The sequence below is a fragment of the Trachypithecus francoisi genome, unplaced genomic scaffold (genome assembly GCF_009764315.1).
Source record: "Trachypithecus francoisi isolate TF-2019V2 unplaced genomic scaffold, Tfra_2.0 Lachesis_group18, whole genome shotgun sequence".
In the NCBI taxonomy this organism is placed as follows: Eukaryota; Metazoa; Chordata; class Mammalia; order Primates; family Cercopithecidae; genus Trachypithecus; species Trachypithecus francoisi.
The window spans coordinates 20,693,655-20,711,846 of NW_022681463.1; the positions used below are offsets into that span (position 1 = coordinate 20,693,655).

The following is an 18,192-nucleotide window of genomic DNA, read 5'->3' on the forward strand; positions in this document are numbered from 1 at the left end:
TGCAGAACATAGTAATGAGCGAGGACTTCTTTTCCTAAGTGCAATGAGAGGCACGTGGAGGGTTTTTGTCAGGGAAGTAGTAGTTTGATCTGATTTATACGATTTTTAAACTTTTTGAAATAATTTCAAACTTACAAAACAGTTATAAGATTAGCACAAAGAATTTCTGTATGCTCATCATCCAGATTATTTCCATTTTTAAGAGATTGTTTTGGCTACATTGTGGAGAATGGCCCTAGTGGGCAGGACCACTTCTTTCCTCCCCCTCCAGGCTTCATGGCACTCCTACAGCACAACACATATGATGCCCCTGGAGCTGTGCAGAAGGCTGCCCAAGTGTGGAGGTCATAGTATTACTTAGAGAGCTATTGCAAGAGATCAAGCTACGGTGCTTCTACCACACTACTTTCAGATCACAGAGGAAAACCAATCTCATTAGTTTAGTCTCAATTCACAAATACACATTGGAATAAAAAACGGTATTACCTCTTCAGATCTGGCTACTTCTAACAATCATATCAATTCTCAAAACAAACAAAAAACAACTTCAATGATTTGATACCACAGAAGCTATTTAAGAAAATGTTTCACAGATAATTCCAGATTTCCAAATTCCAAAGAACGTGCAGTCTCCTAGAAGAAACATGCTGAAGGAGCCCATGTTCATGTTGATAGATAGGTTCTAGTCTCATTATTTTAGAGATGATCTCAGATTTGTGTATCTCCTGTGTTCATCAGATGCGACTGACTTTACTGGAGATCATAAATAATTACCCTAAAGCAAGCTCTTCTGCCTAGATTAACTCTCCTGCTAGTAATACTGTCTAGCTAAAAGCCAGGTTCAAATACTGAAGTGTGCTGAGGTCTTACAGATATTCAAGCTCATGTTCTGATTTTAGCACAATTCTAGTTTTAACATTCAAATCAACAGTGAAAATTATGATGGATAGCAATTCATTCTCACTAAAACACAGCTAATACGTGTTCCTTAAATCATGAAACATAAAAACACATAAAAAAGCATTATCTGACAAAGAAAAGTAGAAAAGATTTTTATCTTTAATTAGAGGTTGCAGTATACACTTAACTTCTGTAATCTGCAGTGATGAATCTCTGTGTAAACATTCAGAAAAAGAGGGGACACTGTGTCATGACTTATGAACTATAAATTCTGTCCCTGATTACTAGTCAAGAACAGTTTTATACATTTATTAACAACTACTTTCCTCCGCTTAACAACAGCTCTTGAATAACAAAATAAATTATCAGCAATTCCAACCACAAATTTAAGAATTAAAGTTTAAAAAACTGGTTAGTTTCATAAATGCAAGCAGACTAATAAATTTCATATATGTTAATTGCAGTTACTTATGTTCTTTGAGTGAAATAACACAAAAATTTTTCCCTTCCCCTTTTGGCAAGTTCACAAAATTTATGAAAAAGCTTCACCTTTTTCTTTTTTGCTTACTTTCTTTTTTGCATCTCAGCTGAACACAACAGACAATAGCTGGGGTTATTAGGGAGACATGATAAAAGAAAAGGTTATGACCACTCAGACGATCATGTATACCTAAAACGTAACTCAGACTTTCTAGTCTTAACCTGTAGCTCTAATTTACTAAATGATTTACAAAGAACTAAAAGAGATATGATTTAGTGAGCGGGTTGAATTTTTTAACTTTGTCACTTTGGATCACAAACACATATTCTGCCCTGAAAATGAGGCAGAATACTAGTCATTTCCAATGAGACTAGGTACAAGGGAAAAAACAAAAACAAAGCCATAGATATTTTTCAGTTGCACTACATTATTTTAACTATTTAATTGAAAAATTTAACTACCAGATCAGTGAACTGTTTCTTGCTTAAACATAGAGTAAGTAGATAAAAAGTGTTTTTAAAATAAGCCAGAAGTAAAAAGGAAAAGGCCTGAACAGCTTGACAAACAGCAACAGAATAATTTCCAATCAGTGACCATTCATGGTAATACTCATTTTATACAGCAATTATCGCCAACCATTTAGCAATTCTTTAATCAGGCACTTGGTATTTTTTTAGCTAGCATACTCAATACTGGGGCATCGCACACACACACACACACACACACAAATACGGCTTTATTACAAAGGATTCAAGATGGCAACTACTTACAATCCAGTGCCAACACGGATTATAACAAATCCAGTGAGTGTTTTGTTTTTCAATTATTCATAGAAAATTTAATCCTGATTAAGTATCCTTGGGCAGGAATTCATGGGTAGTTGATGACTGAAACCAACATTTATATGAAATGCTTCTGTTAATTTAATCTGTGTATACGGCTTAATTATGATTGGGGATTCAATGTAAGAGAAATGAATTCTATTGGGATCAAAATTTCAGTACCGTATCACATAGTACCTTTTCCCTTCTTTCTTTTTAACCACATAAACCTGCTTGTCCCTTCACCTAAGTGCTCAGATTTTAAAATCCTTTGTCTTTACAACTCGTGTAATGTATTTAAGTTTTATTTTTTCATAAACTGTTTGTCAAAAACCTTTGCTAATCAAGCTAAAACCTGAACTAGAGCCAAAAATAGCAGAAAAAAATTGGAGAATAACTCCACCCACAAATAAACAAAAGCTTAGATATTTAACTGTGAACATATTTTATATTCATTTCCTGAAGTAATTTCAATTCCTTTAAACTCAAATATGAAATGCATTTCCTTAAAGCATAAACAGCAGCAGTTTTTAAAATCAATGTATTACACTGATTTCATAACTGGACTAGTTTAGATATTTATAAGCAAGTAATCATTTAACTGATTACTTTTTATAAGACTATTAAACCTGAGTTAGCTATTAAGATGAGGCATTATAAGTGGTGAATATTTTACCAAAATAGCATATAGTTATTTTTCACATTTATTTCCATATAGAAATTGCTTCAATCATTTTATAACAACACTTTCTTCAAAGTTTGTTGTTTAAGTATATTTCAAAACATTTCATTTATTACCTTTTTTTCAGTCTTGGTACTGCTTAAATGCAGTTATATAAATAACGTGCTCTGCTTTCACTGTTCAAGTTTTCATACTAAATGTATGAAAAAAAAGTAACTGTATTTGGATCCTTATTGCACTCTTTTAAACCAATTCACTTTTCCTCTCAACAAATATCAAGTATCAGAAATGAGGGCGACTTTTGTGTCCAGATGATATGGTCAGTGGTAGTGTTACTGAAGAAAGTGAAGAAACTTCCCAATATAGACTGTGAGATAGAAAGAGTCTGTAGAGAATAACCATGGAAACAGACTGGCAAAGGATAACACCTATTGTAACAACCTGAAAAGAAAAAGAAAGGAATGCTTTTACTGCATGCAGAAACAGAGAAATAATATTCAATTTCTCATGAATCTATATATGCTTTTTATATAAATATTCTATCTTTCATCTTTACCATAGGTACATTTTATCAAAAAAAATTTCTGACTAATGCTCTAATTGTTTAAGGATAAAAAATCCCTTTAACAGTTATTTTGTAGATGAAAAAGTAAGGCACAAAAGAATAAGTTGCTAAACCATTCTCTCCCAAGGGTATGCACTACAGACAAGAGTTTCAGTAAATAAGAAAAATCAGGTTCCTAGCTAATTTAGTAATAGAAATAAAGCATGCTCCTACCTGAACTTTAAAGAGTCCTCTAAAAGCCCTTTCAAAAATTCTCAAGTTGCTTCTCTATTTTTGTAGACTACTGTCCTATCTATTCACTCTTTGTAAATACCCCAGGCTCAATAAACATTTGTGCATTCAGGCACATACTGCATTGCTTGTAAAGGGCTCTTGGCCTCTATTTTGAAATGATGGAGCCATTCACCTAAGAAGGTAGTTATCAACACAATCAAAATGCATCATACTTCAGCATGGCACTCTGGTTTGTAGTCTGTTAAAGCAACTAGACTGATTTTTACAAATCTTGATTTTTACTATTATGTAACAAAAAATTTTTAAAAAGATGTATTATAAATTATCTAATTTATAAAACAAAATTTCTATTTTAAAATTCTCTATTGTCGTTTCTAAAATAAGCTAAAATAGAATCAAGAAAAGCTATTTCCACCATTTTGCTTATAAATATTTTAAAAATATTTTAAACTTTAAATTTATCTACTTACTGGTTTACTACTTTGTTTCAAAGTTTTAAATAACCCAGAAAATGTCTTAAAAAATAAACAGGCCCCTCCTATTTAAATATTCTCCCAATTAAGACAATATTTTCATTAAAAAAAACTAGTTTCATCATGTATATTTCTTACCTTGTCTCTTTGGTAGTCGCTAAAAATGACAGAAATGCATGCAAGAACCGGATGGCATAAAAACCACAAGATACAGCCCTGAAACAAATGAAAAAGTGAAGTAAGTACAGCTGTGTATTTTTTTTTTTTCAGAATGTACCATATAAAAAATGTTACTAGCATATTTAGGTCCTGATTAACCTCAACAGGCCTTTAGAGTAGAGCTTGCAATAAAATGTAGAAATAAATTTACCGTTGCTGTGACATTCATATTTTGTTTCTAACCAAATGAGTATTTTTGGAGTACTTATAATCTTATGTTTATAAATCTGTTGCATACACATTTTGATATACTACAAATTATTAATATAACAAATTAAGTGACAAAATCAAGGCACAAATGTGTAATATTCCTGTAAAAAGAAAAAAGAATGTACATTCATATTTGCATGCTGATACACAAAGAAATTCTGTAAAAATACACAAAAAACATTAATAGTTGCTACCTGTTTGAGGGGTAGAACAGAGGAGGGGGAGCTGGGCAGGTAAGAATGGGTAACTGTTTATACTTTTCAAATATTTTTCTATTTTTCCTTGAACCATGGCAATGTATTCTCTTTTCCAAAATTAAATTTGAAATAAAAAAAATAAGTTAATAAATAGTAGCTGTTGAAATGTTTGGTACATTGAAGATACAGGGAGAAAAAAACAAGATATAGAAAAACGTTTCCTATGTTACTATTTGTATAAAAATGAAGGGAAATATATATAGGCATATATACTTAAAACTCTCTAGAAGGATAAATTAAGAACTAATAGCAGCAATTGTGTGAGGAGGTGAGAATAACTTTTTGCTACTCCTTACTTTTGGATGTTTGACCCTATTCAGAAAGTTAAATTAAAATATAAAATACTTTAAAATTTGCACTGCTTTAAGCATAAAGCAAAATAAGAGGCCGGGTATGGTGGCTCACGCCTGTAATCCCAGCACTTTGGGAGGCCAAGGAAGAAGGTTCACAACGTCAGGACATCGAGACCATCCTGGCTAACACAGTGAAACCCCGTCTCTACCAAAAACACAAAAACTTAGCCGGGCATGGCGGCACGCACCTATAGTCCCAGCTACTTGGGAGGCTGAGGCAGGAGAACGGCATGAACCTGGGAGGCAGAGCTTGCAGTGAGCCGAGATGGCGCCACTGCACTCCAGCCTGGACGATAGAGCGAGACTCTGTCTCAAAAACAACAGCAACAATGACAAAAAGCAAAATAAAAAAAGTAATGCCTGAACACCTCAAATATATATTAACTTATCAAACAATAAGGACTACTGTCCCTGTGAAAAACTGAAAAGCAGGATGACATCTTCTTGTCTTGTGCTCAGAAGCCTGAAGTTGGTTCCTAGGGCTGCAGCAGCAGCTTTGCAATGCTCAACACTAGCAATAAAGCAGGAATCTGGCTCTCCTTCCATAGCTGCCTTAGAATAACGGTCAGTAACTCTGGACAAGGTGGGCTGACTGAACAGAATCAGTCTGATCAGAATGCTGGTTTGAGGTGCTAAAATGAAGGGGTACGGATTCTCTCAATCTGACAGAAAAATGAAACCTTCTAGGGAGGGAGGGTTCTATAATGTTACTGCTCTAACCTTTCTCCTGTATAGAAAAAAACCGAATTTGCTTTTAGATCTCACTAGCAGAAGAAGGACAAGAAAGGAGGAATAAAGTGACAGGATCTCATGTGGATGGAGTGAGGTTGGCTGAAATATGAACTCAGCCTCCTGGCTCCAGCTGCTTATGCTGAAGGATAGCTCCTAACAGTCTGTTATAAAACATTGTATAACTCTGAGAATAACAGTTTATAGTCAATTAATAACTTGAGAAATCCAAAGCATATTTTATTTTAAAAATTTAAAATTACGATATTACAGAAAAAAATGCAAAATCCCTATTGATGAAAATATGAACCAGGCAAAACTGACCTGCAAAGAGTACAGGGAAAGTACTGTCTCACAGGTCTTGTAAAATGGGGATAATACCTACATCACATAAGTTGCTAAGGTTAAATGAGTTGAACCACATAGAGAACTTATGGTAGTGCTGTCACATAACAGGTTTTTTTTTTTTACAAAAAACAAAAAACAAAAAACAAAAAACAATGTCTTGCCCTGTCACCCAGGCTGGAGTGCAGTGGCCCAATCTTGGCTCACTGAAGCCTTCAACCCACAGGCTCAAGCAATTCTCCCATCTCAGCCTCTCGAGTAGCTGAGACAACAGGTGCTCGCCACAAAGCCTGGCTAATATTAATTTTTTGTAGAGATGGGATCTATGTTGCCCAGGCTGGTTTCCAACTTGGGGGCTCAAGCGATCCGTCTGTCTCAGCCTCCCAAAGCACTGGGATTACAGGAGTGAGCCACCGTGCTCGGCCCAGAAGTTTAATAAAAGTTAGCATGTAGTTGTTTATTAACTTCCCAAAGAAACCAGAATGAAATAGATAATCAGAATAAACCATTTTCTTTCCAAACCCATACTTTGGCAAATGTGAAGTAGAACTCCCTTTTGAGGGTACTTCTCTCCACTGTGATGATCTGATAGAGTCCACAGCCTAATGACAATGCTAGGCAAATTCTTAGAACGATTAGCAGGATCCCTGCTAAGTTGTGGTGTGAATGGTAGCTATGATGACTGGTATCTTCAAACTGTTCCCAAAGTAGCAAAACACTCTGCAAAAGAAAAACGATATTACGTTTAGGAAAAAAAAGATTATACCTAATTAAATATTTTTTTCAACTCTTTAATAAACATCCCTTTAAATCTTATATAAACATTCCTATCAGACCATAGAGGTTGTTAATGAATAAAGTACACTCTTTTCATCACTCTAATACCCTAAGCTAGAAAAAACGAATTTTTATGAAGTGAGACCACAGTTAAGAGATTTTTTAAAAATTCTATTGCTGCTGGGAGCGGTGGCTCACGCCTGTAATCCCAGCACTTTGGGAGGCCAAGGCGGATAGATCACCTGAGGTCAGGAATTTGAGACCAGCCTGGACATTATGAAACCCCATCTCTACTAAAAATACAAAAAATTAGCTGGGCGTGGTGGCGGGCGCCTGTAATCCCAGCTACTCAGGAGGCTGAGGCAGGAGAATCACTTGAACCCAGGAGGTGGAGGTTGCAGTGAGCTGAGATTGTGCCATTGCACTCCAGCCTGGGCAATAAGAGTGAAACTCCATCTCGAAAAAACAGGAAAAAAAAAAATTCTATTGCTGTCATGATTCAAATAAGATCATCTCTAAGGATGAAAACAAACTGAAAAGGTTAAAAGAACAAACTTTCTTCTACATCCATTTCCTTTTTACTTCAACAACATCATTGAATGTAAACCGTTCTGCATTCAAACTGGCTATCTCAGGGTAACTTTCAAACATTTCAGTGTTTTTTGTGCAACTCAGAAATTAAAAAGTCAGAATTGTTGATTTCAGACTTTATTCATTTTCACGGTAACATCCCTTAGTAAAGGACAGCATATTTTTATTATTCACTATAAATCCTCAGGGCACTGTTATTCATCACTGTTTACTGACCCTTTCTCCCATGTTGCTAACAGTAAAAAGCTCAGCTAGTTCCTCATTAAGCTATTCTGTTTATTACTATTCAAAATAAATTAGTGTCCATGTTGCCTCCATCTTTACTAAACATCAATCACTTAACTTACTCTAATATTTTAACCATTGCAACACATGTCTGCAGCTCTCTGCACTTCTTTCCTTTGTCAAGTCAGCCAGCCCTCACTCAGAATTGAGTCTTTGGTGACTTTCAAGAACTTTTAGAATACATCAAAACTCAATATAAAATCCATTTATTAGGTTTTATGGGGTTTATCAGCAACCTCTTGCTTTCCTCCTTCTCACATCCTCTACACTAATTTTACTCCTGCTACCATTCTTGTTAGGTAAACTCCTTTGTCACTATAATATGTGAAATTCCTTCTGGGCTCAATATTTGCTCTGTTACTGAAAGTGTTATTCTTCCAAACCACCAAATTATACCCATCTGATTTCTCTTTTTTTTTTTTTAGACAAAGTCTCACTCTATTGCCCAGGCTGGAGTGCAGTGGCACGATCTCAGCTCACTGCAACCTCCACCTCCCAAGTTCAAGTGATTCTCCTGCCTCAGCCTCTGGAGTAGCTGGGATCACAGGCATACACCGGCTAGTTTTTGTATTTTTAGTAGAGATGGGGTTTCACCATGTTGGCCAGGCTGGTCTCAAATTCCTGACCTCTGGTGCTCTGCCCACCTTGGCCTCCCAAAGTGTTGGGATTACAGGCGTGAAGCCACCGCGCCCAGTCTCCCATCTGATTTCTTAACCTACATTTCTAAACTTCACTTTTGCAACACAGAAGTGCTACCACAGAGCTACCACAGCCCATAGTTCATATTTTTACATATTCAAACTTCCCTGTTTTCATATACATATGCTAATATGTGATCTGTATAAAATATGTACGTATTTGTATAGTCTCTGACTGCCTGTCTGATCTGCCTTGTCTGGGTTGTTGCTGAAGATCAGAGCTATGTTTAATGTATTCTTCATAAATTCTCATATAAACTCTAGTGTAATATCATCTTAGTTCTCAACTTATATTTGTCTATGACAGTAAATTAAAATTACAATGAAATAATAAAAATGTAATTTTTAAAAAGAAATAAAAAGTGAGAATTTAACCTGACATTGACACTACTCTCCATAAGTCCTGGCTCAAAAACATTAAGTTGGTAGAATCTTAACTTTATTTTAATCAATTCTTCTAATTCAATTCTTTCTCATCATCCCCTTTCCTGGCACTATCTCCTTTCTAAATATCACCACCTGTGATATGGTCTCTTTCCCAAATCATTCATGTAAATTCAATACTCCTATTCCACTCAAAACCTACTATATTAAATAAATACTAGGGATAGAAAGATGAATAAAGCACTGGCCCCATCCTTCATTAATACATTTTTCAATTTATTTAATGCATTAAACTTACATTATAATGTCCTTTACAGAGCCTAAGTATATAGTTCATTTTCATCTATAGCTAATGCTCATCAAAAACTTAGTACAAATTTTATTTTTATACCTTTCTTCTTAATTTTTACAAATCCATTGAACACAGGCATATGGATATCTTAGAATGTCAATACTATTAATACAGACGAAAAGAAAAAAAAAAAGGCATGCAGGACCTTTATTTTAAGACCGGTTTTGTTTTTACATTTGCTTTCAAAAACAAGATCCCATTCTTTTTTAGTCTATATTTTGCTTTTTAATTAATCTTAGATAATCACCTGAATTCTTTTATGTACAAAGTAGCCAATCCTAGAGATTCTTGACCATGGATAAATCTCAAATTCACTGAATCACTCATTCAATGTTAAGTACTTACCATGTGCTAGAGAAATATGAAAGAAAGCTATTATTAAGTAGGAAATAAGACTCTAACCTAGTATTAAACATATGGTGCTTAAATAAGCTGATAGGAAGCTCAAATCCAGGTAAGTTATAATTAAATTCTGCAGTCTACATATAGTAGCATCCAGATAATTAAGATTATTTGATCTAACGCTCTTCAAATTCATACTTTAAATGACACAAATTGTAGAAGCTCAGACATTTCAAGAAAAAAAAATGGCACAAATTCCTCATGGGTCCCAGGTTTCAATTCTGAAATGAGGTAGGCTCCAGTTTGCATTTCTGAGGATTACTGAGCAGAAACAGAGTGTCAACACTCACCTGTGTCATGACAATGACCACCGCAATGCCAGTGGATGCAGGCGTAGAATCCCACTGCAGAGGTCTGCTTTGGGACTTCTTCACTCTGACTATCGTCCAACCCATGCATAGACTCAAAAGCAAGTATAACATCTGAATTTGGGAAGCGATGTCAAAAACTAATGAGACATGAAAACCAATGTCAACCAAGTTTTCACAATATAAAAAAATTTAGTGCTTTTTGCGTTATGATGAGAACATCTTTTTTTTTTTTTAACCACAAAAAGACAGCCATTTTCAAAGAGAAGCTAAGGAAATTCATTAAGAGATATTCGTGTGTAATAATTCTAAAGATGTAAACATTGTCATAAATTTTGTATATATTTATAAAAATAGTTAAAACAGCAGCAATACTATTTAAAAATACATATATATGCCCATACCATATGTCCAGTAAGTCCAACCTTAACTCTCTTCATTTCCCATTTTTCTTAGCTTTTCTAACTACATAATCTTGTTCTCTATAACTCACTGCTTGTTAAATTCTAAATATGATTTCTGCAATGTGGAGAATGTACCTTCATTTCTGAGTTATTTTTTTTTTGGATGACTGAACTATAAAGTAAAGAGTATTTTCTAAAACTATTAACAAGAAACAATACAATGAAATGCATAGCTCCCATAGCATCCAAACATTGGCTTTACTTTCAGAATCCTGAAGACAAATGAGAAGCTTCATATATTAGTGTGATGTGCCACCAGGTGGCCATCACCTACACTGCAGGGGAAGCCTGCTACTTCAAATAGAAAAACCACCTGTATCCACGTCAACACTACAAGAAAACAACAAAAATCTATAAATGCTTCAAGTTCCATATATATTTATTTTATGAGGTAGTATTTAATGATATTTTAAGAAAGCTTATTACTTTTCTTCATAGTGTATTTTGATGTGAGTTTTAGGCTTTGGGTCAGAAATAGAAAAGAGTCAGTATAACAGAGAATGGAATTAAAACAGGAAGAAAACCTTCAGCTTTGAGGTAAGAAAATTTAGGTCTGAGTCTAGTCTCTACCACTCAATAGCTGACTGACATTTGGAAATATGTTTCACATCACTAAGCCCAGATCCTTTATCTGCAAAATAAGGATATGCAGACCTACTCTTCTATTGAGGATAAGATGAGAGAATGTATATAAATATGCCTAAAAACAATGAAGAGGCAGAGTGTGGTGACTCATGCCTGTAATTCCAGGACTTTGGGAGGCCAAGGCAGATGGATCCCTTAAGCCCAAGAGTATAAGGCCAGCCTGGGCAACACAGTGAGACCCCATCTACAGAAAAGGAAATTTAAAAATTAGCCAGGCATGATGGTATGTGCCTGTACTCCCAGCTACTGGGGAGGCTGAGGCAGGAGGATCACCTGAGCCTAGGAGTTTGAGGCTGCAGTGAGCCATGACTGCACCACTGCACTCCAGCCTGGGCTACAGAGTAAAACTCTGCCTCAAACAAACAAAAAAAAAATGAGGATCTGTACACATTACCTATTATTAAGAAGAAACTAAGTAGGACATATGGGAACTTAAACCGTAATCCTGTTCTCAGTCAAGCTGATTTCTAAACAATTTTTGACAGAAAATTTATACTATGACAAGAAATAGTTTTTTTAAAAAAGCAGATAGCAAGTCTAAAAGCTTTTTAAAAATGCTCAGAAAGATACTCACATTCTGCCAAACTTCCCATAAATGGTACCCCTATTCCATCTTTGGAGTAACTGAGGAATTGAAGAAGATTAGTGTAAATGACAAATGTGAAAAAAACTGTTCATAATCAAAGCAAGCATAATTTTGGTGGACTAATTAGGATTAATTAGATGTAATGATGAACACAGTTTTAGTGGTTTTGAGTTACCTGGAGAAATGAATGTAATTAGCTAAAGCTGAACCAGCTTGTAACAGCAAGGCAGTTGTCAGAACCTTTAAAATCATGTGCATGGGTCCTCCTTTCTTAATAGCCTGCCACAATGATTGAGCATAAATGCAAGCAATCACAAAGTACACTAGGACTAGGAGGAAAAAGAACTCATGTAACCCTGTGAAGAGAAGAAAGGGAGTTTGCTTCAGTAAAACAAAGCCAGTTATCGTATTGGGTTGCTTTCAAATCTCCCTGTCAGTATATTTCTAGAACTTGTTTTTTAACTGGAGTCATAGCATTCACCTTTGTAAGAGAAAAAAAAACTATTAAAACTTGAACGTTTTTGTGCCTTGGGGCAAAATTTTAACTACAAGAAAGCAGATTAAACCAAACTAGTTAAGGTCAATCTGTAAGAAAGCATAATGGTCAAGGAAACCCAAAGACTCATCATAAAATCACAGTTTTGTTTGAAAACAGTAAATGAAAATAGTGATTTTAGCATTCAGTTAAATATACGTTTTACCCCCAAAGTGAATTTCTTTTGTAAAAAGTTTAGAAATAGATTAGCTCAGTCAAGAATAGTTTAAAATACCCTGACAATGTATCTCAAAGTGTGTTCTCTTGCCCAGCAGCAACACCAGGGAACTTGTTATAAATGCAAATTCTTGAGTTCCATCCAGTTTTTGATCTACTGAATCAGAAACTCTTGACTAGAGCCCAGTAATCTGTGCTTTAGTAAGCCCTAAGCATGATTCTGACATAGCTAACACATGAGAACCACAGCTCGGGAATGTCCCAATACCTTGAATTTCTATTTGGACAAACCTTCAAAATATCTGTCATGTCCAGAGATCTCTTCTGAGATGAACTGTCTGCAGCTCTTGCCAAAAAAAAAAAAAAAAAATCCTGTGGAGATCATACAACTCCATGCCAGGATTGGCTGAAAATTGTAACAGCTAACCAAATGGCTACCAATGCAAGAGGCCAACAACATAACAATTTTAAGTTAGGCTAATCATCTTCTCTTAGTAGATCAAACTATAAAGCAGAAAGAAAAGAGGCCACAGAAATTGAAGTTGAAAGGAGCTGATGTTGGAACAGGCCAGAGGAATCAAACCGGGCCATGATAAAAACCAAAGTTTTGAGGGAGTAGAAATAAGTGAGGAAAGAGAGATGGCTGGCAAAGAACAAAGAATGTGCAGACTTTATAAAAAATGAAACCAGTCATTACAGCAGCCTCTAGTGCCTACTAGCAGCTTTTTAGTACAGTTTTCATGTAACCTTATTATAAATGTCACTTTTTCTGTGTTAACTTGAGATCTTTTGACTGAGTCTCCATTTTTCAGAAATTTCAGAAAATTTTTATAATAAAGCACCAGGCTAGCTTTCAGTTTAACGGCTAACATTTACTTGGTTATGTGTCAAGACAGTCCCTAATACTAAGACTTTTACATTCTATCTAACACCAGACTGCTCTAACCGTGGTGTGAATAGAGCTGTCTTAATTAAGTCTATGGATGAACTTTCATTCGAATGGTGAACTAGTTTCCCATTTGGGTAAACTCCAATTAACAGTCAGAAAAGAAAATATTTCTAATATGTGAAAAATAATTTTGTCAAAGCAATCAGAAGACACAAATCATAAGAATCAATAAGTAGCTCATCATGCTTTTGGCCTGGTTGGGGGGAAAAAGCAGCAAAAAGTATTTCTGCCACTGGGTGTCTCTCCTGCTCTATGAATATAAATGTGGACAGTTAACTTTTCTAGTGCAGGTGAAAAAGCATGTTTAGACTTCAGGAAGGGAAGATCAAGTAAAATAGCATATTTTCTTTTTAAACTCCTTACATAGAAAAGCACTCCAGCCTTAGAAATAATGGCAACATAATCCTGGGGTTATAGTACTGGAACAAGACAGAAAATACAAATGCTAAATATATTATAACAACTGTGGGACAGTAAAGTTCCTTATGCTATCCTGTGTTTTGAATCTTAGTTTTTATCTTTCCTTCTTTGTATTAAAGAAATAAACATGGCATTCAATTTAAAGTTTTATTTATTTATAATATTTTACAGAATATCTTTAAAGTTTCTGACTTACAGGATAACGTTTCCAACTCCACTAAGTTACAACTCTACCATGAAAAGAAAATCCTCAGACTATTTACTGAGGAATCGGAATAATGTAGAAGGAAGGGACTCTGGAAAATAAGATATACGTTACAGTAAAAAATGTTTTAGGATTATTCAGTTAATAATCTTCCAGCAAAAGCTAACATTATAATGAACACAAAAATTATTTCATTGACATAACATATTAAATAAATTGAACTGGGTCATGCCCACACTTTATTCACTGAATTTTAGATGATTCTTACCATGAACCTTTCCATAAAATACTTAAAAGATAAAATGCTAGCTCTGCACTCGATGTTCTTTTAAACAAATCATCTCTTTAAAAAAGTCTGTTTTTTTTGGTCAGGCGCAATGGCTCAGACCTGTAATCCCAGCACTTTGGGAGGCTGAGGTGGGTGGATCACAAGATCAGAAGACTGAGGCCATCCTGGCTAACGCGGTGAAACCCCGTCTCTACTAAAAAAAAAAAAAATACAAAAAATCAGCCAGGCATGGTGGCACATGCCTGTAATCCCAGCTAGGAGAATCGCTTGAACCTGGGAGGCAGAGGTTGCAAGTGAGCCGAGATGGCGCCAATGTACTGGGGGGACAATGTCCAGCCTAGGGGACAGAGCGAGACTCCCTCTTAAAAAGAAAAAAAAAAGTCTGTTTTTTTCCTCTTTTCAGCTACCAATTTTTTGTTTTGCCACAAGCAAAAATTGTTTGTTCACTTTGAAATTAAACTCAATTTGTGTTCACTTTGCTTGTTCAGTTTGAAATTAAAACCTAATTTTAAAACAGGTGGGTACTAATTGTTAAATCTCATTATACTTAAGAGTTAATATACACTAAAAGAGTATACACTAAAGAAGAAAAATACTCTTAATGAGCGTACAACAGGTGGTGAACACTTGTAAGGGAATGTGTAAGGTTTAAGGCAAGCTTAAAGGAAGCAGCACTGGCAAAATAAAGTAGCAAGAAAACTTAGAGGACAGCTTCAATAAATTCGGCCCCAGCTAAATGATGGTAAATCAGAAAGGAGGAGAGCCTAGGGGGAAAGGGTCCTTGGGTTCTGGGGCAGCACCTGGAACAGACATTCCCGCCTACCCATGATCCTTGTCTCAGAGCCCCAGTGGTCTCCCACACTCAAGTGTGTCAAGATATATCCTGGTTAGTCTAAATCAATCAGAAATTCCAATACCATTACCAGTAGGAGGTAAACCTAACCCTTTTGACATATTTGTCTACTTTTATTTTCTTTCTTTCATGTCAACTTACATTTCTCTTATGATGCTATGACCCAGTTCTGAAAAAGGAAATGTGATAGGAAGCTTCTGGGAAAAATTGCCTTCCTCCTAAAAAGCGATACTGAATATTGCAATCATCTAGACATGATGCTCAGAACTGCCACAGCTAACTCTGAACTTGAGGCAGCTAGCTTAAGAACACTGATAGTCTGAGGACAGCAGGGTAGACAGATGCTAAATAAACCACCCTGGAGAAGCCTCAAAACTTCTTGTTGCATAAGATAATTCATTTCATTACTGTCTACACCACTTGCATGAGGGTTTTCTGTTACTTTAAGCCAAAAACATTCCAACATGTTACCAGTAACACATTACTGAAGCTAAATGGAAGATCCAACCCATTGTCTTTTGGGACATGGAGGAAAAAAGGGATAACACTAAAGAATGAACATAGCTGCTAGAATTTTAAAAACAGTGAGATGGCAGATGTAGCAGAGCCTCTAGTATTATTCCAGTGAAAACCAGTCTACATGCCTTTAGGTAATAAGGCTCTCAGGATTCTGGGTACTTCTTGGTCTCTAATTAGATACAAACATAGTTAACAAGGATTCTAATATTTTAAAGAAGCAGTTTTATTTTATTTTACCTTAAAGTATTATAATCCTATTTAGTACTTTGTCAGGTGGCATCACACTTGCCTTACTTTCTTTGTTTAATCTAGACCAACTCTGCAAAATGAGGATTAACCAAAGTCTGGTAGATAGAAAATACATAATTGGTTTGAAAGAGAACAAATTACAAAATTTAACCAGAATAACATGTAACATTAATTGCAACTATTAGCACCAGGTTATTCTAATTCAAACCTCTGAGACATGTGGTAATAATCAATTTTCTGTAAAAAGCATAGCAAATCAATTTTTCCTACTTGGAGCAGATAATTAGACAAACTAGCAGAAGTTTCTAAAATGAATTGAAGATTTTCCCTGTAAACAAATTCCATACCTGAGGCTACAAAGTAGGAAGAATCCCTCTTAAGGCTCTATTTTAAAACACATGACTAAAACAATGTGAAATACGGACTTTTAGATCAGTGGTTCTGTACATCAGGATCAACTTTACAGCTTTAACTGGCTTCCACTCCAAACCAAATCTATCTGAGTCTCTGGGTGTGAATATCTGAATTTTTGTTTTAAACCTCATAACCTTAAACTAGATGCATACAGTGATGGGTTAAAAACCACTCACTGATACTTCAATGTAGAGTTATTCACAAAAGTTTTTAGGTATTTTAATCAATAAAATGATGTGAAGCCACAAAACAAGGCTGGATGCTTTTGGGTACTTCTAGCACTTTTTAATGATTAATTTCCGCAGGTTAGCCTCGCATAGAATGTCATGCTTAATGAAAATACATACAATTATAGTGAGGTTTTGCCCCTTGTTTAAATATTGTTGTTGACATACTCAATGTAACTTACCCATTGTAGTATAAGACAGCTTTTAGACACAAGAGTAAGCATAAAATCAAAATCAGTCACAAAATCAGGAAAAGGTAGGTCAGAAGGAGTCAGAACTAAGAACTGAATCACAATGGTTAGTATGGATCATAAAGAAAAGGTTGCCACAACTCAAGATGTTGAGGAAAACACTGGAAGATATAGGCAAGGTTCAGGACAAGGCAAGGTATGACTGGCATTCAGTGGTCCAAGCATGGCACAGGACACAAATGTGATCACTTTATAGCCTGGGATCAAAGTTTACATGCCCAAATTGGTGATAAAGAAAAAGACCAAAAATGGAGGCCTGGATAAGGAGGCAAGTACAAGCATATTAGGATCCAGAAAAGTCTCATGGATCCACTCAATACATAAAACCACCTTTTGAGCCAAAGGGCTACAGCCTGGAAGGCAGGAGAGGAAGTGCTAATTCATCTGGACTCCACTAGAGGCAGCAGGGTTTGCACATGCAGCAACTGCAGCAGAACATTACTTCCTAGTGAGCCTTGACCAGTCCTAAAAACAAGTGTCACGTGAAATAACGAAGTCTTACAGTTAAAAAGGACCGGAAGGCTGCGTGCGGTGGCTCATGCCTGTAATTCCAGCACTTTGGGAGGCCAAGGCAAGCCTGCCTTGGCCTGAGGTCAGGAGTTCTGGTCAACATGGCGAAACCTCGTCTCTACTAAAAATACAAAAATTAGACAGGTGTAGTGGTGGGCGCCTGTAATCCCAGCTACTCAGGAGGCTGAGGCAGGAGAATCGCTTGAACCCGGGAGGCAGAGGTTGCAGTAGGCCGAGACTGCACCATTGCGCTCCAGCCTGGGTGACAGAGCAAGGCTCCGTTTCAAAAAATTAAATTAAAAAAAAAAAAAAAAAAAAAAGGACCTGAAGAGCAATTCAGTCCAACCATCCATTCAATGCTCTTAGTAGACCTGGGTTCCATCAATGCCCTTCCAAAATACAGAAAAATGTTGGCATCTTTTACAAAGATTAAGGAAATGGAAGGACTAAATTAACTTCCAATAATGATCTATACTAGTCAAAGGTATCATTACTGAAATTTAACTTTTACATTCATTTGCATTCAGAAACAACTTGAGTAGTTTACACTATATCATTTCTTTCACAGAAAGAACTTTAAAATTAACCACTTTAAAACATTTAGGGCCAGGTGCAGCGGCTCACACCTGCAATCCCAACACCTTGGGAGGCCAAGGTGGGAGGATCACTTGAACCCAGTAGTTTGAGACAATCTGGGCAACATGGTGAGACCCCATCTCTAAAAAATAGAAATAAAAAAAAATTAGCACGCTATTCTGTCACTAGATATACATTTTTCCCAAACAAAGGATATTTTTAAAAAGTTTATCCCTTAAAACATTATTTGTGATCTA

General features: G+C 35.7%; 1 protein-coding gene across 1 annotated transcript in view; it reads right to left on the reverse strand.

The window, feature by feature from the left end:
- Positions 1-1,041: 1,041 nt before the first annotated feature.
- Positions 1,042-18,192, reverse strand: part of GPR180 (G protein-coupled receptor 180) — a 29,898-nt gene continuing 12,747 nt past the window's right edge. Inside the window, exons 4-9 of the mRNA XM_033177426.1 lie at positions 11,937-12,117; positions 11,750-11,799; positions 10,049-10,206; positions 6,798-6,989; positions 4,295-4,372; positions 1,042-3,325 (exon numbers count right to left, since the gene is read on the reverse strand). Of these exons, the coding sequence (XP_033033317.1) occupies positions 3,167-3,325; positions 4,295-4,372; positions 6,798-6,989; positions 10,049-10,206; positions 11,750-11,799; positions 11,937-12,117 (818 nt within the window). The 3' untranslated portion in view covers positions 1,042-3,166. The remainder of the gene's footprint in view (positions 3,326-4,294; positions 4,373-6,797; positions 6,990-10,048; positions 10,207-11,749; positions 11,800-11,936; positions 12,118-18,192) is intronic.